The sequence below is a fragment of the Ciconia boyciana genome, chromosome 5 (genome assembly GCF_034638445.1).
Source record: "Ciconia boyciana chromosome 5, ASM3463844v1, whole genome shotgun sequence".
Lineage (NCBI taxonomy): Eukaryota > Metazoa > Chordata > Aves > Ciconiiformes > Ciconiidae > Ciconia > Ciconia boyciana.
In genome coordinates, this window is record NC_132938.1 from 30,253,493 (window position 1) to 30,279,870 (window position 26,378).

The 26,378-nt window shown below is 36.9% G+C and overlaps 1 protein-coding gene across 5 annotated transcripts in view; it reads left to right on the plus strand.

Moving 5' to 3' along the window:
- Positions 1-24,744, plus strand: part of DCUN1D4 (defective in cullin neddylation 1 domain containing 4) — a 40,430-nt gene extending 15,686 nt beyond the window's left edge. For 2 of the 5 annotated variants that reach the window (XM_072862082.1, XM_072862080.1), the window contains exons 4-12: positions 981-1,010; positions 2,291-2,405; positions 12,106-12,197; positions 14,618-14,688; positions 16,364-16,455; positions 17,349-17,457; positions 23,144-23,248; positions 23,705-23,810; positions 23,921-24,744. In XM_072862082.1, the coding sequence (XP_072718183.1) occupies positions 981-1,010; positions 2,291-2,405; positions 12,106-12,197; positions 14,618-14,688; positions 16,364-16,455; positions 17,349-17,457; positions 23,144-23,248; positions 23,705-23,810; positions 23,921-23,976 (776 nt within the window). In that variant the 3' untranslated portion in view covers positions 23,977-24,744. The remainder of the gene's footprint in view (positions 1-980; positions 1,011-2,290; positions 2,406-12,105; positions 12,198-14,617; positions 14,689-16,363; positions 16,456-17,348; positions 17,458-23,143; positions 23,249-23,704; positions 23,811-23,920) is intronic. The other 3 variants (XM_072862081.1, XM_072862083.1, XM_072862084.1) reach the window with 3 other exon arrangements.
- Positions 24,745-26,378: the final 1,634 nt, after the last annotated feature.

Genomic DNA, 26,378 nt, shown 5'->3' on the forward strand with positions numbered 1-26,378 from the left:
GTACATACATATTTTCCAAAACAAGGTGTTCATTAGCACATGTTTTCATTTATTAAGTTTAGTTTGTGTCTGAGTCTGTTGGCTGTCTCTAGCCATCTGTTAAGTTCTGCTGTCATCTTAAGTGTTTTTAGTTTGTGTAGGTTTTCAAAAAATACTTACTGGCAGAGTCTTTAGAAACTTGATCTAAAAAGCCATAAAGCATCACACTTTCAATAACTTATGGGAATACAATTTTGTGGTATCATTAATTTGCAGGCATAATCAGATGGAACAAATGATATTCAGCAGGTCAGGTTCCTTAGTTTCTTTAATCTGGGTAGTAAAATGCATCGGGCATACTGGGAGTTTTTGATGGTCTTTGGCTTACCTGTTTCAAATGTATCTGATGTTGGTGAGAACAAGATAAATATTATTATTGTTAATTTCCTTTTGTAACTTATTTGGACAGTGCTTCTAGAATAATATTCTTCTGACACAGCCATTATGATTTTTTTCATGTGATAGTAGTTTATGGAGTATAATGCTTGGAAGTTTTTTGATAACTAGTTAAATTATAATTTGAATTTACAATACTCTTAAAACTTTATTTCTAAAAGATAGTGTAGGTGTGGCCATACTTTCCTGGGAGGATACTGGGATGGGAGAGCTTCAGGGTAAAAAAAAAAAAAAAAAAGAAAAAGGAATACATAGGAAGAATTTTTGAATTGGAAAGGGTATTTCTTGAACTAGAGAGATTCATTTCTGTTAAGAAGAAAATTAATAGAAAGGTAAGACCAAAGAAGGCATACTGAGTGCAAAAGCTTTAGTAGTTGAAACCAAATAAGTTCATCTTGATGTAAAAACTGGTTTGAATCTTGCCTAATGCTAGAAAAATCCATACTTTCATATGCATAATAGTTTCAGTGCATGTTTAAAATAAAGTACATGTAGCAAAGGCTGTGAGGCTGTAAGGTTCCTTACATATGTTTCTCCTATAACAGGAGAGAGACTTTCAAAGATACGAAGAATAGGTAAGCAAAAGATTGCCGTTAGTATTTGTTGGGAATTGGGCCTCTGATTTCAGTCTGCTCCCTTGGTGTCAAAAAGTAGTCAAAGTTTTATTGCTTGCTTCTGTGCTGTGATTTAAAATAAAAGATTTTGTGGGCATCTTAATAAAGCATAGCTAAACTTGGATGCTGTTGAAGCTAAGAGAAGGTAGCTTAGGCATGCTGGAATTCTTCATATTTTCTTGCAAGTTTCTTTGGCATTGCTTTGTGTCTGGATTTTTATACCTCACCTCTCTCTTCCTTTCCTTTTAAAGTTCTCTGCGTAACACTTAGAGCTTTGATAGCTCTTTGAGCTGCTCTTACACACACCTTTCTCAGGTGTCCATGTGGTCTTCAGTATATGAAAGTAGGACAAAATTTTTGCCTGGAGGGTTAGCCTACTGTTTTCATGAGACAGCAAAAGGGCTGGTCCTGTGCTCGCTCTTGTGCTGGATGTACAGAAAGCTGTTACTCTTTTTTTGCTTGGGTTAATTATCTACAGGTTTGGTGAGCTGGATTGGCACACTGAAGAGTCACCAGAGACATAGGAGTATGTAGTTGAGAGAAGGGGAGGGAAAGACTGCCGCTTGACTGGCATCAGTGTCTTGAATTGGCTGTTTCTTACTTGGGGACCTTCATTCTTTGAGAACTACCCAGTCCACATGATACAGCCAGCCGCTTATTTTTCCCCTAGTGGTTGCTGAATGTCTTGTCCCCTGCTCCCCACCCCCTGCCAAAAAAAAAAGAAAGAAACAAAAACACAAAACGAAAGAACAAACAAACAAAACCTTTCCTACCCCTTGCTCTCTGTATCATGAAAAACTTGGGGCTTAAAAACAAAAATGGTTCTGTTTTCTAGAGGTAGGTGCTCTAGTTTTTGAGTCACATCTGTATTTCAAAAAGTAATGAACAACTCTTAGAAGTTCTGATTTGAATAAATGACTAAAAATAAGGATGCCTTTTTGAGGACTTAAATACTTCTTCAGGATAGTCTCAGTTCTTGCCTTTTGTTAGACTGAAGTAGCACTAGCACTACTGTACATTTTGGTATAGTACTTTTGGCCTTAACTGAAATCTGGTCATAGAACACTGTGTAAAACTGAGATGGATTTTGCTATTGAAAGGAGAGCATTTCTTTTGTAATTTTTAAATCCACTAACTTCCTCCCTTCCTTTCCCTTTGTAATATGCCTATTAGTGGACACAGTTTAACTGGTCTGCAACAGTTTTCATTTCTTGTACTGGTGTTTTTAATTCCCTCTGTAGGAAGTCTCCGGTCTTGCAGTTCATCAGACTGCTTTAGTAAAGTGATGCCTCCAAGGAAAAAGAGGAGACCTGCAGCAGGAGATGATTTATCTGCTAAGAAAAGTAGACATGATGGGTATGTCATCTTACCATGAGCTAAGACTGATGGAATATCTAAAATTGAATAGCTGATATGATCGTGTTTTTAAATACTAATGGAAATGGTATTCAAATTTGCTTGGTTTCTCAGTGTGGAACCATAGCCTGTGATTGAACTGTGGGATATTGATAAGCACATCTAGGTTCAGTTTGCACCTCACCTTTTTCTAGTCATACAAGAAGCTTGTAGGGAACTTCTTGCTCCAGTTTGCCGGCTGTCAAAGTAGACATACTTGTTTGTTCAAAAACAACTTCTAAGAGATACAGTAATATCTTCCTGTATATATGCATAAGATCTGGATTAGGCATTCTCAATCTACACCCTGTCCAAAAAGTGCATGTAGTTGTAGCCCATTCAGCTCTTACTTGAAGTCCTGCTAGTCTGTCCCTGTCATGTTGTGATTTGATGCTGATCATGGAAGGGAAAGGTGAAGATTGCCCAGGCAAGGTGATAGGCAGTGATGGAGTGGTGATTGAGGTGGTGCTGCTCAGCTTCCCTCTAGGCAACAGAAGTGCAAGTGGGTTATAACTGTGTGCATGAGCAGTGTATTCTTTTGGCATAGGTGTTGCATAGCTGAGACTTCTGCAAGTGTTGGATTTTCAGTATGTGTCTGTTCAGTCAGCCTCAGTCATTCAGAAACCATCGAATGTGCTCCTTGTGTGCAAGATAGTCGCAAGATAGTTGCTATTTATGTGCACTGAATTCAGAACTTGTGGGAGTACAGGACTGTATACTCCTGCATGATAGGTGCAGGACTGTCCTGACGTCGAAAAGTGACGTATACAGCCAGAAAGTTTGGTTGCCACTGTGTCAGTCAATAGAATTTGAGCTCTATTACATTCATGTATTACTGGTGACTCAGAAAACACATGCTTCCATAAGAAGTATCTTCAGGAAGGTAAAAAGGTGCATTTCTCTCCTAACTGCCAGGCCAAAATCAGGCCGGGTGCTTTCCTTTTTACTCTCTAGCATGAGTAAAAAAAATGCTGGTAGCCAAATTAAGCCTCTGGTTATGCCTCTATAACTCCATTGTGTATAACAGGATTGCACAACTGTAGCTGCACCGGAATTTATTAAATGATCTGTTGATGCAGCAGAAGAAAGAGATTTCAACTCTCCCTTTCATTGCTTTGCATACGTAACACTAGCAAGAACAAAAAAGCAGTACATGTTCTTAATATTTTTTGTTGCTTTTCAGAAATAATATATAAAAGCTAAACGGTTGATAGAGGACATTACAGCTTATTCAAAGATATGCATACAATATGGAAGTGAAACGAGGACAGAATGTTTCTAGAATCTACGTAGAGAGGTTTATGAAACTTAACTCCCTTTGCCAAGACACTGATGGTAAAACAAAACAACCCAAAACCCCTAGAAAGTAAGGTTGTCTGTAAGTAAGAGATACTGATTTGTGTAATTCATATAAGAAAATTATGATAAACTGATTTCTTACCCTATCAGTAGTATATATATAATAATTTTAAAGAGCTTTTTGAAAGCATAATTTGAAGGATTTTTTTTTTTATATCTGCCTTTCAGTTTATAACTAATGGATCTAGTCTTCATTCTACTGCCACGTAAAGCTTTATTAAAAGGAAGACCTCGGCCTGCTTTTAGAAGTGGAGGTGAAACCAGATCTGCCAGTCATGGGCCACAGGGGAATATCCTTCTCTGATGTGGTTCCAATTTTTATCTGTCTTCCTTCTTAACTTCTGAAGGTTTTTGGGCTTTCTCTGCTTCCCAGTGTATAAGTTTCTTTTTTGTTTTGGTCTTCAAGAAAACAGTTTTTATTTCAGCATGACTGGCAATATGAAATCATTTGCAGAACATGAGCTCAATCTTGGACCTCTGTTTTCTTTCAAGGAAGGATTTCTTCAAATTTGGCTTTTGCCCCTGTAACCTTCTGTGAACAAGTTTGACAAAGAGCAAGCTGTCTCCTTCCACGCTTGTTTGTCAGGCGGAGCTCATGCCTGTCATGTTTGGTCTTTGGAGGTCAGACATCTCAGTTTGTGAAGCAGAAATCAATCTGAAATTAGGAACCTCTACAGAAGTGTGCTGTAGCAGACCTAGTTATTTGCAAAGCCATTTCTTCTTACATTGTATGCAGAGAATGCTGTATACAATAAAAACAGTATGCATAGTGCAATGACAGTTTATGGAATAAGGGGCTTTCGGGACCAGTTCTTTACCATTACTTCTGTTTTAGAGGCAGACTTCCTAGAAGCTGCATGCTGGGAACTCAGGATAAGCCTTCAAGGGACATTAGCCTGTGTGGATTCTGTATTAAGCAAAAAAGGTAGTCAGCATCTGTTCTTGAATGTCTACTTTCAATGAAAAAATACAGTGTGTGCTCTCCAGAAGAGACAGTATTTCCCAACAGAGATGACTTGTCACTGCAGATACTTATGGAATGATTTAAGTTTTGTATATTTCTCAGTTACAGTGGCAAACTTACAGGGGCAACATTAACAAATAAATTCAGTAATTGCAAATCTCCTGTTTGCTTTCAATGCGAAAATGTTAGGTACGAGTCTGAAGATTATCAAAGGAGTGTCGTCATTAACAGTATTATCACAGCTGAGACCAAATGTTGATGATTCCTCCTGGTTTGTCCATGCAAAGGAAATTTATTTTTTTTAATCCTTACATGGATAGTTTTGTTGGGTGATATTTTAAATCTTCATTATTTGTGGTGTGTTCCTATAATCTCTTCAACTATGATAGTAATATTTTTCAGTTATGTATTCTTTCCAGAAAGTTTATTTCAGCAGGGCTCGGTGTTGAAAGAAGAGATGATTTGTGAAGGCTCTTAAACTCATGAACACATCTGATACCAGGGAGCTTGTAATAGCCTTCACCCTCAGCTCCAGGCTGTTAGGGATACAGCCTCATCTTGGAAGGATTAGTGGAATAATGACACTGTCTATTGAGGAAAAACATTTATAGGAACAAATGTAGTTGTTAGTGAAGTTATGTGGAAATGCTGATCTCATGCATAGACTGATTATGGAAAACAAAGATTCCAAACATGTTCTTTAGCATCCCACCCTTATATAATAAGAGCTTAAATTCTGTTAATTAATGTTCATAACATCACCTTGAACCAGTGTTTTAGTGAGAGGGAATTTTTATACCAGATGATGTATAATGAAAAGAACTCAGTGTATTCATTTCTGGATCACAGTAAGATTTATCCTGTCTTGAAGAATAGCTATTGGAATTAAACAGTTTAGCACATGCTCACCAGAACATGATGACTTGAAGACTTAATTTGTATTTTCCTCTCAGTATCACAATCTTGACTTTATTGTACTTGCAACTCTCACAGTATAGGGTATTCTCAAATAGGAGTTAAAAGTACATTTTTTTGTACATTGCTCTTTCATCACTGTCTCAGGAAAGGTAAAGCAAGTTTCATATAAAGATACTTGTTAGATAAGAATATAGTCCTCACTGTGTAATTATCTAATGCTGTGTATCTGCTACACAATCTCTAGCCAAACATTGGCTTTTTCCTTAGGGAAAAATGAGCTGTATAACGTAATGTCTTCTCTTCTTTCTGATAGTCTCATTTAAAAAATAATTCTACTCCTTACTCCAGAATCATGCTAAGGGCAAAAATCTTACAGTAATGGATATTTGGACCTTAGAAGGAAGAAAACTAGGAATATTTATCTGCTTCCCTGAAAGTTATGTTTTCAGTCAATTAGATCTAGAGTCTAATTTGTCCTGAATGTGTGTATGGACCACATAAGGGCCTATTAACATAAAAAATAGATTTTTTTCTTTATTGAGTAGTAAGCTCCATACTCTATAGTGGAAAAACATAAGTTTTGGAAACACAGTCGACATGCTATTATTAACATGGGAAAGTAAAATGGGAGTGTACTAACCCTGGAAGTTTTCAAAACCTTTAGTGTTGAGAGTTTTTTTATTCTGTTGTCGTTTACTAACTGGTTTGGTCCTGCCCCATGCAGACAGCCTGTGTTACCAACTGTCATAGATTTCTAGACCTTATTCCTTGAAGTAGAGATTTTTCAAGTACGCACAGGTATAATTTTCCCTGTTTCTACACCTTTTCAGTGAACTTCACTTAATAGTTCTGAACAAACTTAAACTGGACGTGTGACTATTAGCATGTAAGCTGTTATACATGCTGCTCCTTAAGTAAGCCTGATGAAGTTCAAAACATCATCAAAACCGTTAAAATTATTGTTAAAAGTTTAGAGATGATTGTAAGCCTTTAAATAGGGAGAGATAAGATATGTTCATTCATAAAACTTAACAGTCAGGTAAATTTGTCCTGAGGGTTGCTTTAGACAGTCTTTGTCATGCCTTGCAAATTGTGAAACATGTCTCGTCTCCCCCCCCCCCCCCCGTTTCTAGTACAGTATTTATGAAACTATTGCTAAAATCATAATTGTGAATGAATAGGTAACGCTTTATAAAAATACTTTCATCGTGCTGCACTGACAAAAATTCTCAGCCAAAATTTTAAATTAATTAGAATTAATGGAAGTAGTAGGGGGCATCTTCTTCAAGCAAAAGTTTGCATCTTTCAAAATATAAATAATCTGAAAGCAATTAGTTAGTTCGAAGCTCAAACAAAATGAGGTAAAGGTTTTGAATAAGTTCTGGCTGCATAGAAACAAAGCTACTGTTGGTAAATTTCTTAATGTTTTCATTAAGTAAACACTGACCATCTGAAGTGAGCAGGCTGTAAATCTTCATGACGGTTTAACTTTTGACTTACCATAATAAACTGTACCTTTTTTTCTTTTTTTTTCCCTTAAATGAGCTATTACCAGCTTCCACAATCAAAATGTTTTGTGTGACCTAAACTCCGTGCTTTCACTGGTCTCAGTTTCAATATTCTGGAGCCATACAGGCCAGAGTTGCTGCTGTGGTAGTTGGAGCTCTAACAAATTCCAGTACAGTTGAAGCATGCTCAGAGCAGGAGTAGATACCCAACTTTGAAGACTGCAGTAGATTGAAGAGAATTACCGTGACCTTGTTCTTTTTGTTGGCAATGACCATGTACTCTTACGATGACTTGCCTAGTCACCCCATAATAGCCGGATAGAATTTTCATGCTTTTGTTTTCCCACCAAATCAGTTATGAACGGAGGAAAATAATCTGGAAAAGATATGGATGATCATGTATTTAAAGAAACATGAAAGGTCTAGACACTCAGGTTTTTTAATTAGTTTGTTTACATCTACCTATAGCACTTCCAATTATAAACTACATTGTCTCACCTTTATTGCAGGGATATTACAATTCCCTAGTTCATAAGAATATTTCAAAGATAAGTTTAAAAATGGATGTTATGAGTCAGCTGTTGGGTCGTGATGGAGATGCAGGCATTTCTGAGAAAATAACTTCATTTAAATGTGGTTAAATAGTTGATATCACTTTTATAAAATTTGGGCAGGTTAATCTCATGTTGCTTTTTCCCTGCCCTGCCCCACATTCTTTCCTCTCTCTAGATGGTAAAATGGCTGTTAGATAATAAAAAAGAAAAATCTAAATGCTCCTTAAGGGGATATTAGTTATAATATAAAGAAACATTTTTTGAAGTCTGCTGTCACTGTCCTGACACTGACAGTGTCATGCTAAACTAATAAAAACTATTATTTTTCAAGTGAAGATTTTTCTGAGTCATACCTGCATGTGTGTCTCATCTGAGAGACAAATAATACTCTTTGCCCATAGGTAATTTTTTTTTCCTTGCTGTTCCTGATGGGCAGCATGTCAGGGTTCAGAAATGGAAGGGTAATTCCAAACGCAAAGGCTCAAAGTTTGCTGTTGTCCAGTAGTGATAGGTATATCAGACACTCTGGGAAGAAGTTCTGCATGCACCTTTCTAGCTCTGATGATGGAGGAATCACCCTTTAGCAATCCTGTTCCAGTGTCAGCATTCTCTGACAATGGTACAAATTCTGGTACCAAAAGTACCACGTATACTCTTTGGCCCTTCCTTTGTGGAGTGGGGTTTTTACTTTTTTTTTCCTCCAGACTCTGAGCAGTATGTCCTTTCACTTCTGGTGTGTGACTGAAACTCTGCAGGTTCCTCTTACAGACCATCAATGCATAAGCGAATTACCAAACTGTGATATGGTCAGCATAATGGTTGTGCATCTAGTTGAAGGTACTGGTGCTGGTCATCTTGAGGAAGCTGTGAGCCGTTGAGGACTTGCTGTTTGAAACTCAGATCTGTTCAGAAGATGTTTGGTGCTCCCAAAGTATTCAGTATTCAGACCCCGTGCACTCTGGCAGTTTGTATTTGTCTGTGCAGCAAGAGGCACTGTCCTTAGCACAAAGACAAGGCACATCATCTTGCAGTATGTACAGAGAAATTCCAAAGACATGAGAAATATTCTAAGATACAAAATGGATGCCAGACGTCCCTGACGGTTTGTGTTTTTCTTCTCTGCCCGTACGGTTCTTGAGACAATCAAATCGGTATTAATGATAGTTCAGAGGACACAGTCTTTGGAATCACTTTCACCCTGTGCTGCCAGGTTGGGCTTGATGTGGTAATTGAACCAAGTTGTCCTAGGCTGTAATCTCAGATACTTGTCTTCTAGCTCCCTGCTCATCTCGCTTCACCAAACACTTCAGGGATTAGGAGTCTCTTGCTAATAGAACCAGCTGGTTTAGCTAGACCCGGGGGAGAAACTCATTTAGTGTTTGGAGTAAGAAGGGAGAGAACAGGCTTCATCTTTATACATGAGAGATCACTAATACCGGGTCTGCATTCGTGTTACTTGTTTCTGTCATACTCCTTTTCAAGTGATCCTTGTCTTGCAGAATATGTGATCTGCTATTAGTTCCTTTAGGCTGAGAGAAAGCCATCTGAGATGCGTCCAGCCATTTTTGTTGCATGGTTTTATACTTCTGGCCATGCATAATCTGTTTTAATTACAAATGTGATATGGTGTCTCCTGTACTTTTAATGAATGTCTGGCTAATTAGCTGGTAGCAGAGTCTGGGATAGCTCAAGAATATATCCTTTCTGATTTTATTTCCTGAATTTGTGAAGTAATTTCTCTTACCGACACAGGTTGGAAGATCTGTAATCAGTTCTGGTTTCTCAAAAATCAAACTCCAGTGGTCAGATATTGAGCTTTTTGAACAATGTTAAGTTTGAGGCCAGAGCGTTTTGCTTGGAGTTACTTGGCCATATGTTGGGCACATGGACTTACTAATGAATATTGTTGTTTCCTGCAGTTGCTAAACAAGGACCTTAGCCTTAAGCACAACAAATGACTTTCGGTCCTGTATCAGTCCTATGAAAACTTGCTATGCGTAGATGCAATGAATGTATACAAAGGGCTGGTTTTTTTCTGTTCTTGTTCACCATTCCTCTTACACATACTGCTGTCACTGGTGTCTTGGTTCAGGCTACAGTATGTAGCTCTGCCGCTTGTAGATGCAGGAATCCTTTTTCTGAAATACCTGGATGACCTAGAGTTCTGTCAAGAAATTTGTTTCTTGAGGGTTCCTTCCAAATCCACTGCTCACATACTAACAGCTAATGTGTTGATGAGTTACGTGAACAAGCAGGGTGAGGCACTTGGTTATCATCCCTTCCTAAGAAAAAACATGAGTCTTGTGATGAGTGTCCGTCTTTGGGAACCACATTAGCTTTGCATGTCCTAGGTCCCAGCAGTGCTCTTAGACTTCTTGAGTAAATAGAATAGAATAAAGATGTTGACTAGCTCCTGCTACAGTCAGTTTTCAACTTGCTATTCCAGTTGGTGTTTGTCGCGTTTGTTTTACTAGAAAAAAGGGGATACTGAATAATTAGACTTTTGCCAAAGTGGCAGAACGCCTCCTTTCTTTGTCTCAGGACGTTTTTTTGATTACTCTGAATTCAGAATAGCCTAAAAAATATTGGATAGGTCTTTCATAATGACAGTTCATTCTGCAAGTATGAGAATGTTAAGTTATCAGACCTGTTTTGTAGTTGTTTACTTACTGGGCAGTGCTGTCAGCTTGTTCCTTTGCAACTGCAGTAAAGCTTATAGAAAGTAGGTAATTCAAATAGAAAAAAGTGTTTTCAAAATGAAAATGAAAAAAAAAAACAACCTACAAATTGTGGGTATATAAATGTGTGTGTTTCTGACACATGTCTGGCTGGCATTTTTCTGCAGTGTTTCCGTTTGTTGCAGGTCAGTGTGTTTTCAGTACAGTGTTAATTTTTCTTTCCATCTTGAAATTTCTTAAGAGCCTCATTTGTATTTGTCTTCCAATTAGCAATTTATCATTTTGTCTGACTAGTATTACTTTTCTAATGGATAGTTGCTTTAAAGGAACTATGGCAATAAACATGAAGTAGTTCTTTGAATTACTGTCAGAATGATCTGTGTGCTGTTAACTTCTAGCTACAGTTACTCACAGCTGATAGCCGAGCTAGGTGGAGGGTAGTGGGATCAGTGTACTCTAAGCTCATAAGTATAGACATCTTTTACATGCCTTTCTAGAAGGACAGAATGGTGATGAAATAAATTCCAAATTAATTTCATCAAGTTGTTTCAGAATTCTCTTTGAACCAATTACCCACTTTGTTGTCCTCCCCCAGCAGGGTTTGACACTGTAGGAGGAAGGGCTGCATGCTTGGAACCGTTAGAGCTGTTCTTGGCTACCTCCTCTAGTCTAAGCCATTTGTTGCTTAGCTCTTTTCAGCCTTTATGAGCCCAAGCTACTGCAGAGTGGTGGAAATGGATCAGAGAATACATATGCAGCAATGAACAACTACTTGGACTGCTGAGTCTCTTTCCTCTAACAGGCACAAATTATATAGTCTCTGTTTCAGAAAAGTCTAAACAGGGTGGAGTAACTCATCAACTTCTGCTATGCCTTCCATGCTTTAGGTGTTTCAGATACTAAATTCAGGAGGCTGGTACTTCAGTGTTGTTTCCTGAATGCAGTTAAAATTCCTTATTCTTCTTGTTGAAGGAGGGCATTACCTTGCTGGTCATCTCTGGGGGGAAGGGGCACTATGGATCTAGCTTTTCAGATAACTGTTTACCCCATGGTGAATGAGGTTCATTAAGTTATTGGCAGTGAGGACCTGTAACCTGTTCTCTGTGGTTCTTTTGTGTTACCAACTTACTGGCTTTAGAATAATGTAAGTGTGGGTCATGTCTATTTTGACCTTTATGCCTTTTATAGGATTTTTTGAGGAGTCAAAAAGAGTATGTGTAGTTCTCCTTAGTTAATAATTCAAAGTGCATGAAGTATGTGTGCACCTACAGGTAGGACCTGTGTTGACTGTGACATGGAATTACTCTGGGTTTAGACCCACAGCCGAGTTGCAGCCCATCAGTTGATTGTGGTAGCTAATGGTGTGCACAAATCTTACTTGAACTTACACAAAGCAGTTTGGGGTTGAATTTGAACTAGTCTCTCTTTGTTGTAGGGAAAGTTCATGTACATGGATAATGATTATGAATCAGCTGAAGCATGACAGACTGAGCAAACACAGTATTTAGGTGCAGTGATTCTTACTCTGTTAAGCAGTCCCCCAAATGAGTGGCTATGAGGACAGAATATTGGGTAAACTGATTCATGAAAGGAAAAACGTTGCTGCTTACAGTGGCTGTTGACTAAAAGATTGCTTTTAAAAAATTGATGAATTAATTACTTGTTTCTTTCTTTTTTAAGTATGTATAGAAAATATGATTCAACTAGAATAAAAGCAGAGGAAGAAGTCTTTTCAAGTAAGAGATGCTTAGAATGGTTCTATGAATACGCAGGTAAGGGTGAAATGCAAATTTCCTCCTAATAACAATTTAATCTACATTGGAATATAAAAATTGCATTAACTGAGCTTTTCCAAGACTGAGTATAGAGGCTTTTTTGCAAAAGTCTTAAAGAAGCTTTTCTTATATTCTGTGTAGCATGAAGTTGAAGAGTTCAAGGGGCAATTTTGTCTTTGTCTCTGTTCTATAAAAAGAATACAGAAGGTGTGTAACTTAAAATATTTTGGAACGTGTATACTTTACTATTCAAATCTATAGTTAAAGCTGTACTTCTGTCCAAAGTGGTGTTACCTCTCTTGCTTTGGAAGTTCTGTTATCTGCCATGTTAGTGCTGAATAGTACAGAATTATGCTTCAGGAGAAGTGTGTCTTTAATTTAAAAAAAAAAAAAAAAAGTGGGGGACATAGGAACATTAGTTTTATGTTCCTGCTGAATCTGGTCCTTATGGTTTCAAGCAAAGAAGTGTATCAATTCAAGTATCCCATACTAGTCTTGTCTTTATATAGTTTTCCATCACAAGGTATAGGGAAGGTAGAATGAATTATTTATTCTTGACCCTTGTGTATGAGAACTTTCTTCAGGCATTACTTCTAGGATTGTTAATTATGATCTGTGGTCACAAAAGATGATTCTTTAATAGTGAAGTTGGTTGTTGTATTAATTTTTTTACATGTGGTTTTCTCAAGGGGAGAACTTGAAGTATGGGGAAAAATGATCTCATGACTGTAAAGACCAAAAGGAAATGAAATAGGTGATTGACAAAGAAAATACGGTCATCTTGCAGTTTTCTGATGCTGTCTTCGATAATGCTGCTCACAGCTTGTTCTGTTTTGTCTACTTCTTATGCATAATGAAGAGTGACTTAATTTGATGTAATAATTTTTTTTTCTTCTAATAAAGTTATATAAACTAAATTAAATACTTTGAGATCTCGCTTGTCTGTGGCAATCTGTGAGAGGAGATTCAGACAAATTCAAGCCAAATCTAACCTGTTAGATTCTCTGTCTTTCTGACCAGCTTGATTTATTTTTTTACTCTAGCAACAGGGATAACTCATTTTTGCCAAGACTTTCATGGAAAGAAGGGATGAAAGGAAGGCTGTATATGAAACAACTTTTGGGTTTCCATTGGATGCATACACCAAGATAAAACAGAGAAAAGCGGAGAGTATGATTCTGTTTACAGTATTGAGTAACATTCTAAAAAATGAATTTTCAAAGAATAATCTCTCTTGTGTTCTTGCTTCATAAGTCTTCTCCTTTATATATGCAGACAGTTGACACTGCGTTTGTTTGGTTTTTTTCCCCTAGTGTGTCTTTACATTACAGAATGAGTCTTTTTAAAGACTGTTGTGTACACTCAAGAGAACTGTGAGAGGATGTCATGAGAAGATGGGAAAAGATATAATTAAACCTTGTTACTTCTAGAATAGTAGGCCACCTAATAATAAAACATAGATTGATCTTCCCTTTATAAAACCTCTTTTTCTTGCACATGTGCTCTTTATATTGGATGAAAGTAGGCATTTCAGCCTCTAATGTTTTTTTCCCAAATGAGCACTTCTAAACATGAGTAAAATAATTCTAACAAAATAGTCTAAATACTTAAAATGTACTTAAAAAAACAGAATTGCACAGTACAATTCTTAATGCCTATATAATGTTTTCAGTAGAGTATTGTAGAAGTTACAAATATCTTGATTTAACGGCATGTTTTAATAGTAGTGCATTTGAATAGCATCTGTGTGTTGAATCTTTTTTTCCTTTTAAGTCGGCAAAGAAAGCTTGTAATTCATGTCTTCCTTCCCCCTGCAGTTACTAAAATTCAGATAATGTGTGGCCATGCTATGAATATATGAATAAACAGGAGCACGAGATTTTTATTTTAGGCTCTTTTTTGTAGATAACATATAAAGATAGTAAATGAGACAATAAGGAATGAGATTCTGGGAATGATAATGTTTTGTATCCTCTATAGCTATGCATCACATTTTTATGTGATACTGTATGATAACAGTAGAGATTCAAGCCAAGAAATGAGTTTCACTAACCATAGTCCACTCATTTAACTGTGGTAATATTATGTGGATGTTCTGCTAGTCTTAAGTGCATTCTTAAAGTTCTTATTAATTTACTCTTCCAAGATTATCTCAGTAAATGGGTAGAATAAAAGATATTGTCAGGAATGAAAAGTTGTTTTACCGTTTTTTCTGTCTCTGTTTCCAAAGGTGAGATAAAGATTTAAGTGTATCCAAGTCTAATAGTAAGCATGGAAATATTTATTGCATGTCAAAACAAACAAACAAAAAAAGCATATGGAGGTTCAGGTTGTACTGTGTGATTGCATTTCTCTTGTGCAGTAAAGGTCAGACTGTTTTAGTTTTCAGAGATAAGTAAAATGCATTTTGTTTGCAGGCACTGATGACATTGTAGGGCCAGAAGGTATGGAGAAATTTTGTGAAGACATTGGAGTTGAACCAGAAAATGTAAGTTCGAAGTCCATTCAAAAGATGCCTAATCTGTTATGATGTACATGAGCCAGTATCATATCTCTTATTTTTCCATCAAGAATTAAAAAATTCTTGGGAGTTTTTAAACAAATGAAAGAAATATAAACCATGGAGGTTTATATACATGTTTGGAAGCAACTTGCCGTTATTTTAAACCCCAAACTGTCAACCTGTAAAAACTAAATTTGTCTTTGCTGCCACCCCTTCCCTTTCACTTCTCCCCCCCTGCCCACCCCCCCCCCCCCCCCAAAAAAAAAAAAAAAGGAGATTTTAAAAAAAGAAAAAAAATAAAAAGCTGATGGTTGTCTTTTCTGAAACAATGAGACAACACTGGAGATTTAATGTAGCAACTACAAAATTACCAACTAATGTTTTCTTTGGGTTTTCTAGGAGAGAAAGGGATTTCAAATATTGTGAGCGGTATTAGCACTCCCATTATGCCATTTCAAAACACAAATAAGGAATATATATAATTACATATATAAATTTTAATGTATGTATATATAGAAGTAAATAAATTTTAAAAGGAATAGTTTTTTGCCTTTTACAGGCTTTTTCCTAGTGCCTAATGTTTGCTCTTTACATGTATATGCAAGTCCCATCTCTTCAGGATTCATAAAGCATCATCTCTGACTAAGTAAAATGAGAATTGTGGTTTTGAAAGATTTACTGGAAATATAAGATGTAATTTGCTAATTTTGGAGTTTATTAGTATAATAAACCCTTGAGATTTATGCATACATTGGGTATAGAAGTAGGTATTCTAATTTCACATTAAAAACTGTATAGACCTGCACTAACATGAACTAGTTAGTGGCTGAGTTGCAAATTTAAATGGCTTGATTATTTTTTTTTCTTCTAGTCTGCAGGGTCAGTTGTCCTGCAAGTTTTTCCATGTGTATATCAAAAGTGGTTTCTTAAGTTCCTGAATAAGATAGTAATCTTATGGTATCACTTTATCTAAATTCCTTATTGCTTCAGTCTTCCATGTGAGTTGTGAAAAGGACTCTGTTTCCTTTTGGGCAAAACTGAAGTATTTATGTATCGGCCTCTGTTTTGATGTGTGTTAATGTTAGTTCACCTAGCTTTACTTAACATCTGTTTGAATTATACTGCATGTTCAGACCTGCAAAATTAAGTAGGCTGACGGTACCCTGGGGTAGCTGGATTCGGGTGGGATCACTGTTAGCTTTAGAATAATTTTATTTCACAGAGCTCATGGATTGCAACTGATGTTCATCTAGATGAGAGTTTAACAAATGTCAGATGTAACTTGTCAAATTGGTACTTAAATTTGGTAGTTGTTTTGGAAAACCTTTTCTGTAGCTTTTGCACCAACTCATTTTCCTCACAGCACTGCTCACTAGATGACTGTGCATGCTCCCTGGAAGTAAGGTGGCTACTGGTAAACTTGACTGGATGTTCACTCTGTGTCTTTGCACTGTAATCTTCTCTTTGTTTGGATTATGTACAGGTTTGTCACTTTCAGTTTTTTTAACTTTTAAAATAGTTTAAAATAGCAAAGATCTGAACATCCCATTTATACAAGTAAAGCATTTGTAGCCTACTAAACAGTACTTATTTGAAAAATCTGTGGATATTTTTGTTAATTCTTTTCAGTCTTCATTTTTTTTTTTTCTCTTTAAAACAGGTAGTTATGCTTGTACTAGCATGGAAGTTGGATGCACAAAACATGGGCTACTTTACATTACAAGAATGGTTAAAAGGAATGACATCACTACAGTAAGTGATTTGAAAAACCTCTTAAGTTTGTTATAGTAAACCCAGTTTCTTTAGAAAAAACACACTTTGATGTTTTGACTCGCCTAAAGCAGAGAGCTCTATTGTGGAGTAGAAGCCATACATTTTTGGTCCTATTTATGGTGATATGGCCACTTAGAGACAACTTGAAACTTGACAGCTGCACATTTAAATACAGTTGGATTAAAATGTCTGCAGTCTCAAGAAAACAGAAATGTCATGAGGTTTGACATTGTTGCTGTCTCCAAGGACATCTGTTGTTGTCACTGGATTGGACCTATCTATTAGATATTGGTATGTTGTTAGAGCATGTGTAGTTTAAAATGCAAAATAATACAAACCCTTTCTGTGACTCTGCATTGTCGTGTTCTTTCTAAGAGGTGCTTTCTCCAGTTGAGAACTTACCTTCATGGCATAATTAACATAAATGTCGTTGAATAATCACATGTTTCATAGAGAGTTGGAGAAGGAACTGTCTTTTGACTTATCTTCCAGAACAAAATCACTAAAACTGTATAGGAAGTTCTACAGTTTCAGCAAAACTATAGAGGTATTGTTTGACTACTGTGGTTTGCTGGTTGTTTGCTACGTGTAGACAAGCTCTTAGTTTAATCTATTGGAGAGTGCATTTTCTACAAAGCCAAACAAATTTTTATCAGAGTACCAGTGTAAGACTTTGCTATTTTATCTAAATCCGTTTTACACTGTGGGTTTAATCAAGGCATTTTATGCAGGCAAACTCATAAACATGCCTTTGTACAGAGTGATGTATTTTGAACAGATTGATGGGGATATGTGTTAGAGATTCTTTTCTAAAACATCAGACATCTGTATAAGAATGCAGACTCTAAATTCCCTTTGTGCTTTTCTTGTAGATGTGATACTACAGAAAAATTGAGAAATTCTCTGGATTACTTGAGATCTTTATTAAATGAGCCTACCAATTTTAAACTTATTTATAGATATGCATTTGACTTTGCACGGGTAAGTACTGTGGAAGACCAGCATCTGAAATTAAAACTTTACTTTCATAAGTAATAATTGAAAGACTGTATACTTCTAAGTATGTTTGTCTTAAGATACCACTCAAGATTGCTTCTAGCAAATGGAACTGTTTGTGTTCTTAAAAAGTATATGCAAAATGCCAGAACTGGAAAAGAAAAGTATATAGGATGCTTGATGTTCAGTGGTTTAGTGTTTTGACATGTTTTGTTACCTTTCTGCTTCAGGCTATTTTGTGACTTCAAGGAAATCATTTAGGCCCTATTCTGTTGTGTATTGGAGCTTTGCCGCTCACTTCCACTGGCTTTATAATTACCCTGTTTTTTTCTTCTTACTGTTTGAATTTTGTGAGCATAAACATATTTAAAACAGGAAGGCACTTCAGGCATTTCTGCAGGTGGTAAAAACTAACATGATAAAAGCTGGATATGATAGAATATAAATACTGGTTCAGAAGACTGTTGGAAGGTTGTTAATTATGTTCTCAGTATTTATTAAACAATATCCTGATACCAGTCTTCCTACTATAAAATATGTATTGATAACATTGTACCTGGTATTGGAACCCATAATATGCATAAGACTATTCCTACTTAAAGGGAGACATAAAAGAACTTTAATTTTCTGAATTAGCATTTTGACATTGAATTTGGACATCCATCTTGCTAACGTGATGGAATGTACAGAAGATTTAACATAAAAATTATCACAGGCAAAACTGAAGCTCAGATTTCAGTGCAAGAGAACCAAAAGCACCAAGAAAATTTGCAGCAAAAAAAGTAATGTGAGAAAAATAATATAATGAAATTGGTCTCTGCTGCACTTGCACTGCTTCTTGTAAGGCTTGTACTCCATTGGTTCAGGTGGTTCTGGCTATAGTAATTCCTATAACATGCAACTCACATCCCAGGTTACAGCAATTTAAAGGTATTTCCATTACAATCTCCACCCCTGGTCCCTTTGGACCAGACCATCGGGTTTAACATTGCAATGAACTCCTCCCCTTGCCCCTGCTCCAGCTTGGACTTATCCACAGACTGCAGTCCCTTAGGGGTGTACCTGCTCCAGGTGGAGCCTTATTTATGAGCCACAGTCTCTCCAGGGGTGTACCTTCTGCGGCATGGACTTATCCACAGCCACAGTCACTTTGAGGTGCACCTGTTCCAGTGTGGCCTTCTCCATGGGCCTCAATGCCCTCAGAGATAGACCTGCTCCAGTGTGGCCTTGCCCACAGCCACAGTCCCTTCAGCAGTAAACCTGGTCCAACATGGCCTTACCCACAGCTGCAGTCCCTCCAGGGCTCTACGTGCTCTGTCCTGGGCTTATCCATGGCCACACACTTTGAGGTGCTCCAGCAAGCCCTCATGCACAGCCACAGATGCTTCGAGGTGTACCTGCTGCAGCATGGACTTCATCCACAGCCACAGATGCTTCGAGGTGTACCTTCTCCAGCGTGGACTTATCCTTGGGCCACAATCCCTTCAGAGGTATACCTGCTGTGGCACAGACATAACCATGGCCACAGGTGTTTCAAGATATACCTGCTCTGGCATGGGCTTATCCATGGGCACAGATGCTTCGGGGTGTCCTGCTCCCATGTGGACTCATCCACAGGTCACAGTCCCTTCGACTCAAGTTCACACTGGAGTTCCAGCCTGTCCAGTACAGCAGCACAGAAACAGCAGTGATGCCCTGGGCATCTGCCAGCCCAGGCACATCGCCATTGGTGTTATCAAAATGTTTCCAGGCACAGCAGAGTAAGATGATCAGCAGCACGGCAAGGAGCAAAAGCAAAAAAGCAGCCACTAACAAGCACTAGACTCTAATATACAGTAAGGCAAGCAAGCCCCATGGCAAGCACAGAAGCCTGCCAATTAATAGCTAAACAGCAATAACAGCTATAAATTCAGTCTAGCATATTCCGATCAAATCTGTCATTATCTCGAACCCTTCGAGCCCCATGTTGGGCGCCAAAAAAGACTGTTGTGGTTTAACCCCAGCCGGGCAACTAAGCCCCACACAGCTGCTTGCTCACTCCCCCCCCAGTGGGATGGGGGAGAGAATCAGAAGAGTAGAAGTGAGAAAACTCGTGGGTTGAGATAAAGACAGTTTAATAGGTAAAGCAAAAGCCGTGCACACAAGCAAAGCAAAGCAAGGAATTCATTCACTACTTCCCATGGGCAGGCAGGTGTTCAGCCATCTCCAGGAAAGCAGGGCTCCATCATGCGTAACGCTTACTTGGGAAGACAAATGCCATCACTCTGAACATCCCCCCCCCCTTTCCTTCTTCCCCAGCTTTATATACTGAGCATGACGTCATATGGAATGGAATAGCCCTCTGGTCAGTTTGGATCAACTATCCTGGCTGTGTCCCCTCCAACTTTTTGTGTACCTGGCAGAGCATGGGAAGCTGAAAAGTCCTTGCCTAGTGCAGCAACAACTAAACCATCTCTGTATTATCAACACTGTTTTCAGCACAAATCCAAAACATAGCCCCATACCAGCCACTACACAGAAAATTAACTCTATCTCAGCTGAAACCAGGACAAACTGATAGCAATTCTGATAGTCAAGTCTGTCATAAGTAACTCAGATTTGTGGTACATCAGTGCTTTCTGCATTCAGCATGCAGAGATTCATGGTAGTTCACTTTTAACCAAGGAAACCTACAGCTGAATATGACAGAATGCATGGTATTAGTATGAGAGGAAAAAAAGCCATATCAACATATCGATTCCTCCTTTGCTGTGTGAAGATCTATTCTGCCAGTTTTGCTCAAAGTAAAATGTAAAGGCTAGAAATTACTAACATTGGCAAAGAAGTTCAAGATACTGATGAAATATTTGACATAGATTAAAAAATATTTTACTAGTGTCAAATCTGTGCCAGCTGATGGCCTGTCAAAAGTAAGTGCAGAAACTTAAAAAGAGCGTAGTAGGTGGAGTTTTTTCAAGAGGTACCAAATTGATGTGACAAACAGTGGTCTTGAAAAATAATTTAAACATTGAGTCACAGATGCTGTGACATCATTTGTGACAACAAAAACCCAGATTGTAGAACTGCAAGTCAAAGGCATATCAACAGGGGAATTGTCAAAACAATATTAGATTAATAGAATTATTCAACTTCTAATACTGTGGAGCCAGGGGATGTCTATAGGAGAATGGCATCCAGTAAGAACAGAAATTAATGCTGACAAAGGCTGATATATTTATCTAGATACGGCAGATGAATCCGTACATAATTTCTATCAGCATAATTGAAGTGATTGATAGAAAAAAGATGATGGGAACAGTTTTGGTTTTTGAGACAGAAGATTGTGTAATCTCCATCCTAAGCGTAATCATTCCGGGGAAGTGCTCCATGGCAAAAAACACTTGTCTGAACTTCTGAAGTTTTAAGAGAGAATTTTTGAAAGCATCTGTTGTGATTTTTGTATTTAAGGGTTAGTTTGTCAATAAAAATAAGTATCATCGAGGTTTTATGTGGCATGCATGACTTAAGTCAGCATGGATTTGAGGAAATAATTTAAGACACCCTATGTTGGTATTAAGCACAAATACATTCTTCACTCCCTGTTGGCCATTGTCATTGCCAAGTTTGAGAACATACAGATGCATGTATTTCATGGCTTAAATAGGTCTTTTATCTGAAATACTGGGGGGGGAAAAAATCTCAGGAAGACTGTCTATCATAAACGTAAAACAAATACTGAAATTTGTCAGTTTGTCAATATATTCTTTCCACTGTATCCAAGAGAGAGAATGTAAGTATCTGGAATGTATGTTAAGGAATTAAATTGGAGCATCTGTCATGGCAGATGTGCAATTAGGCAGTTGGAGGTGGGTATAAAGGGCTTATCTGAACAATTTGTTCTGAACAGTAGTTGGAGAGGGAAAATGTGGAAACTTAATGTAAGGCATGTAAAAACAGCATGGCCAAAGTAAAGGCAACAGAGCCTGATTTCATTAACACTTGATTGTGTGGGAAGAATTCAGAGTATAAACACTATGGAAAATAAAATGTATTCTCACAGCAGTATGATTTCTGCTTAAAGGTATTTGTGACAGGTGTAAATGGGTTTTGGAAAGAGGATTAGTTTTTAGAACTGTTTGATGTTGCAAATAAGTGAAAGAATTGTATCATATTAATACAGAAACGCCTTTGCAGGTTCGTGTTTCATCTTTATACTAATGGAAAAGCTTTGTTCATCCTGGAATTTACTTTTTTCCTCTAGACCAGATTGAGTGAAGTCCCTCTTGGATTTAGTGACCAGAATGTAAAACAGCTTCTGATATTTTCAGAGTTGCTGGCCTCCACACTTTCCTTCCAAAATAAATCTGCATTCAATTCTGTCTACACAATTTTAGAACTGAGTTGTATTTTGTACAAAATGGGTTTCAAGAAGAGAGGATAACCTTGTGGCTAAGGCATTCAGTTGTTGTCTGAGAACTGGGATCTCGCTCTACCACATCCTTCCTACATAATAGAAGACAATTCAGTTATGTTTTGAGCTTGGTTTTTTAATAAAGATGTGCATTCTGTAATACATACAACTGCACTGGTACAGGTGAGGCATAGGGCTCAATTCCTTTTGTCTTGGGTAGCTGTCTTGCACTGTTCTGTTAGGCACTCCCTGTATCCTGGATATCCCTATATCCCTGGTTTTTCTTAATTTAAACTTTGCAGCCTGCAATCCTGAGTACATGTAGAGAGATCAAGGTCTACAGTAGCTAATACAGAACTTTATTTCTTGTGATTTCATTAATTTCTGAATTTCTAGCTTAATGCTATCACCAAGGCATAAAAGGGTGGGGTTTTACGTCCCATCTGTCACCAAAATTTGTTCAATTTCAAGACAACAAATGGAGATGGATAAGCTACTTAAAATAACAAAATGGAATCTTACATGTACACATGTTACTTTTGAGGTGTTCAGAAGTTGTGTTATCAAATATATTAACTTTCCGACTGATGAGATGTAATGAATCTGCTGGGTACAGATGATGCTTCCTTTTCTTAGCAGAAACAAAAAAATCACTCCTTATGCCTTAATATACTACTGCTACATTGAACTAAAACTGGGACAGTTCTGAAAGGGGTCTTCAAGTGCCTAGTGTATTATGTTCCCTCTGCTCACTTGATAATTAATTTAATCTGAATTTCATGTAAACAGTAGAATAGCAGCACAAAGAACCTCCTTGGCTCACTCTCGCATAGTCAGTGTTACTTGATAGCTACTTAACTATCTACTGACAGTTCATGTAGTTGTAATAATACCGCAGGAAATATGTGCAGTGGTACTATTTTAAGAGACGTATGGCTATGCAGAGGCATACGTGCAAACATGGGTATGGGTCTAAAGGCCATTGCTTTCTAGAAAGATCTGAAGTCACAAAGAGTGTATGCCTCATCTGTAATAGTGGTGACAGTTTTTTGGGAAAGTCTATAGAAAGCAGCATCTCTGTATAGCAAGCTCTTAGCTATGAGGAAGGAAATTTTACTAGAAAGTTGTTTTTTATTAAAAACCACTGTTAGATACTGCTATTTATTATTTATTTGTTAATTTATTTTATTTGTGGGTGAGCTGTAGTACAGGCAGTGGGGGAAGTGAAAAATCCTGAAATCATGCTCTTTTTTCCTTTTTGACCTTTTCCTTTTTATGCAGGAAAAGGACCAGCGCAGCCTAGATATCAATACTGCTAAGTGTATGTTGGGCCTTCTTTTAGGAAAAACATGGTCCCTTTTTCCAGTATTTCACCAGTTTCTAGAGGTATGAAGTTTGAAACAGAATTTTTTTTTTTTTCATCTGTCTTCTCTGATACTTTAACTAGAAGTAGAATGAACAGCTAAGAATTTTTTGTTCTGATTTAGAATATACTGACCCCCAAAGCAGCACTTGTAACTGGTTATCTTTCCTTTCTTCCTTTTCCCCAAATCCCTATGCTGTTAAGGTTTATTTAATGCAGGACAAAGTATAGCATGTCTTTGATTTGTTTTTGGACTTTCATTTTATTGCTGTATGTTTGTCTGCTAAAAGATGTCTTAATCAGAATAATGAATTATTCAACACCTGTTTGACTACTTAGTGGTTTCTTTAATCCTGTTCAGTTTTAGATGGCATACAGATTAAAATAATAATTCATCACAAGGTTTAAATTTTCTGTAAGAAAATCTGAATTTGAGGGAGTTGAAAATATATTTTAGTAACTACTGTTCTTGCCTTAAGCAGCAATCAAAATACAAAGTTATCAATAAGGACCAATGGTGTAACGTTCTTGAATTCAGCAGAACAATTAACCTTGACCTCAGTAACTATGATGAAGATGGAGCCTGTAAGTACTACCATATGTTGGTGTTCTAAAATAATTTATTTCTCTGAGCTTAATCATTCAGTGTCTTTTTACAAAATTTTGTAAAATACAGTTATTTGATCTCTCTACAGGGCCAGTGTTGTTGGATGAGTTTGTGGAATGGTATAAAGGAAAACAGATGACATAGGAGTTTAACTATGCACAGCCACTCAAGAGTCACTGTTACCACAGTTATGTCAACCATTAGCCATAAACTGCTATTTGTATCAAAGTGCATGCTGCTTCTCTTGCACTGCATCCCTTTTGCAGGGAACTTTTGATGTTTGCTATTTAACAAGCTAGCTATGCTTGCTGTGTAGCATTGTTCTCTTTGAAGGCTGCTTTGCATTTTGTATTTACACTACGAATTGGTGAACTTGCCAGCATCTTCACTGTGATTATGTGTATATTGCTGTCTAAATTTTGTATATGTGTATAAAAAAAAAAGCTTCACCTAGGGATTATTTCTGCAGAAATGTATTGTAAAAATAATTTTGTGGCATATTTCTAGTCATCACTTACATGTTTGTTGAAACTTTAGTTATTTTGTTTTTCTTTTGGTCTCAAATGTAGCATTTCAGAAAATGAAATTAACAGACTGCTTGGACATAGTTGTGTGAAAAACTATTGTCAATTTTAATGTTACTATTTGAGATGCCAGTTTCTGAGGGGAGAAGACATGCTGTGACTTTCTTCACAGGAATTCGCCAAACCTGACCTATTGCTTAATAGGAATGAAACATTGGTGTCTTTAAAAATATATATATACACACATATAAATATTAAAACACTGTAATAGTTGTACATGTCACAGATGATTTCCATTTGAAGAAAAAAGTACTGACTTTTTAATGTTAAAGCTGCAGTCGTCATTACAGGTACAAATGAACAAATTAAAGTACCTTTTAAAAATGGGTTTTAGACTTTCGTAAATTGCCTTTGGCATATTCCTTTTAATTTTTGGTGTACCAAGAGTGTTTGATCTATGTTGCGATCTAGTGAAATTGAAAATTCTAGCTAAAATTAGTGGTTTGGGGAATAAAGTCTGCTCACCCCTAGCACACAGATAATATAGATTTGGGGTTTGTTTTTTTTTTTTGTAATGTTATTTTTTCCCAGGGTCTCTAACTTTGTGTTTCTAAATAATTAAAAATATGATATCGAATAGTCAAAACATTACTTTTTCTTTCATGCTGGGGATTGGAACTTCCTAGCAGAATGTCCATTGCAGGCAATGGGCATGTTAAACACCAGCATTAAATGACAGTACTTTTTAGTAGGGACCACTGCCTATTTCACTCATTTATTTATCTGTGTAGGACAGTTCTAGTTATTATTTTGGGGAAAATGAGTGAATGGAATGATGTTTAAGTTCTGTAATTTTGTCACGTTGTCTTTGCCTTACCCTTTTTTATTAAGTAATGTTACTGTTGATTTTTATAAATAGGTCCTTGAAGTATCCGGTGCTATTAAACTTTGATCCCTAAGGATTTATTAAAATGTTCCATATTGATTGATGGAGCATTTAACAAAAAAGGGCCAGTGGATGTTTTGGAATGAAGAATAACATTACTCTTCTGTAGAAATATTTTACAAGGTATTGGCAGTTTTCATATTTCTCTAGAATGCAGTCCAGGGGAAAGGGGGGAAAGTGTTTCAGGTTGAATGTGAAATTTTCAGCTGTATTGAAGGTCCTATTCTGTCATCACTGAAGTCAGGAACAACTGTCATTAACTTGACTACTTTCAGGATTAAGCCTCGTTTAGCAAAAGCACATTAGTTTGCTGCCCTGGACCAGGAGGTTGTAATTGTGGTGCTACAGGTGGTCAGTTGTGTTCAAATCTGTCTGTTGTTGTTGGTTGTTGTTGGTTTTTGTTGGTCAAACTCAGCTGCCAAAGACAAAAATTGTTTGTGTGTGTGTATATTTGTATATACATAAATATACAATATGTATGCATATACAAAAGCCAGAATTTCATGATACGAAGAAGAAAATACTACCTTTCCCTGTGAAATAGTCATGTTCAGATTTCCATGACACTAAATAGCACTCTTTAAAGTTAATAGTGGTAAAACATACATAGTCATCGCTTTCTCCTGTACTAATACACATAACCTTAATTCCATGTTTGATGCCAGTTTGCACAAGAAATTAAATCAGTGGAGTGTGGTATTTAATGTTTACAATAAGCCTCTTACTAAAACACACACATTTTATTAAGACTTCTGATGTAAATGTGTATATTACCATAGTATAACTGTAAGGAAATAATCAGTGGAGCTGCTGGTTTAGTTCTTAAAAGAATGAACTTAGAAGCAATATAACTTTTAACATTAGGCTAAATTGTGGTTGCTAAGCTTTTAAGTGAAATACTGTAATTGTTCTTAAATGTTAAGCTAGTTACTGACTCTAGAAAACTGTTTAGCACAAATTGGCATGAATCCTGCAACAAATACAAGGTTTCCGTAAAAGGTTTTGTATGTCACAAATAATTTAGCTTCCAATAATGGAAGCAAGAGCCAAAGACACTTTTAATCTATTACTGTTAT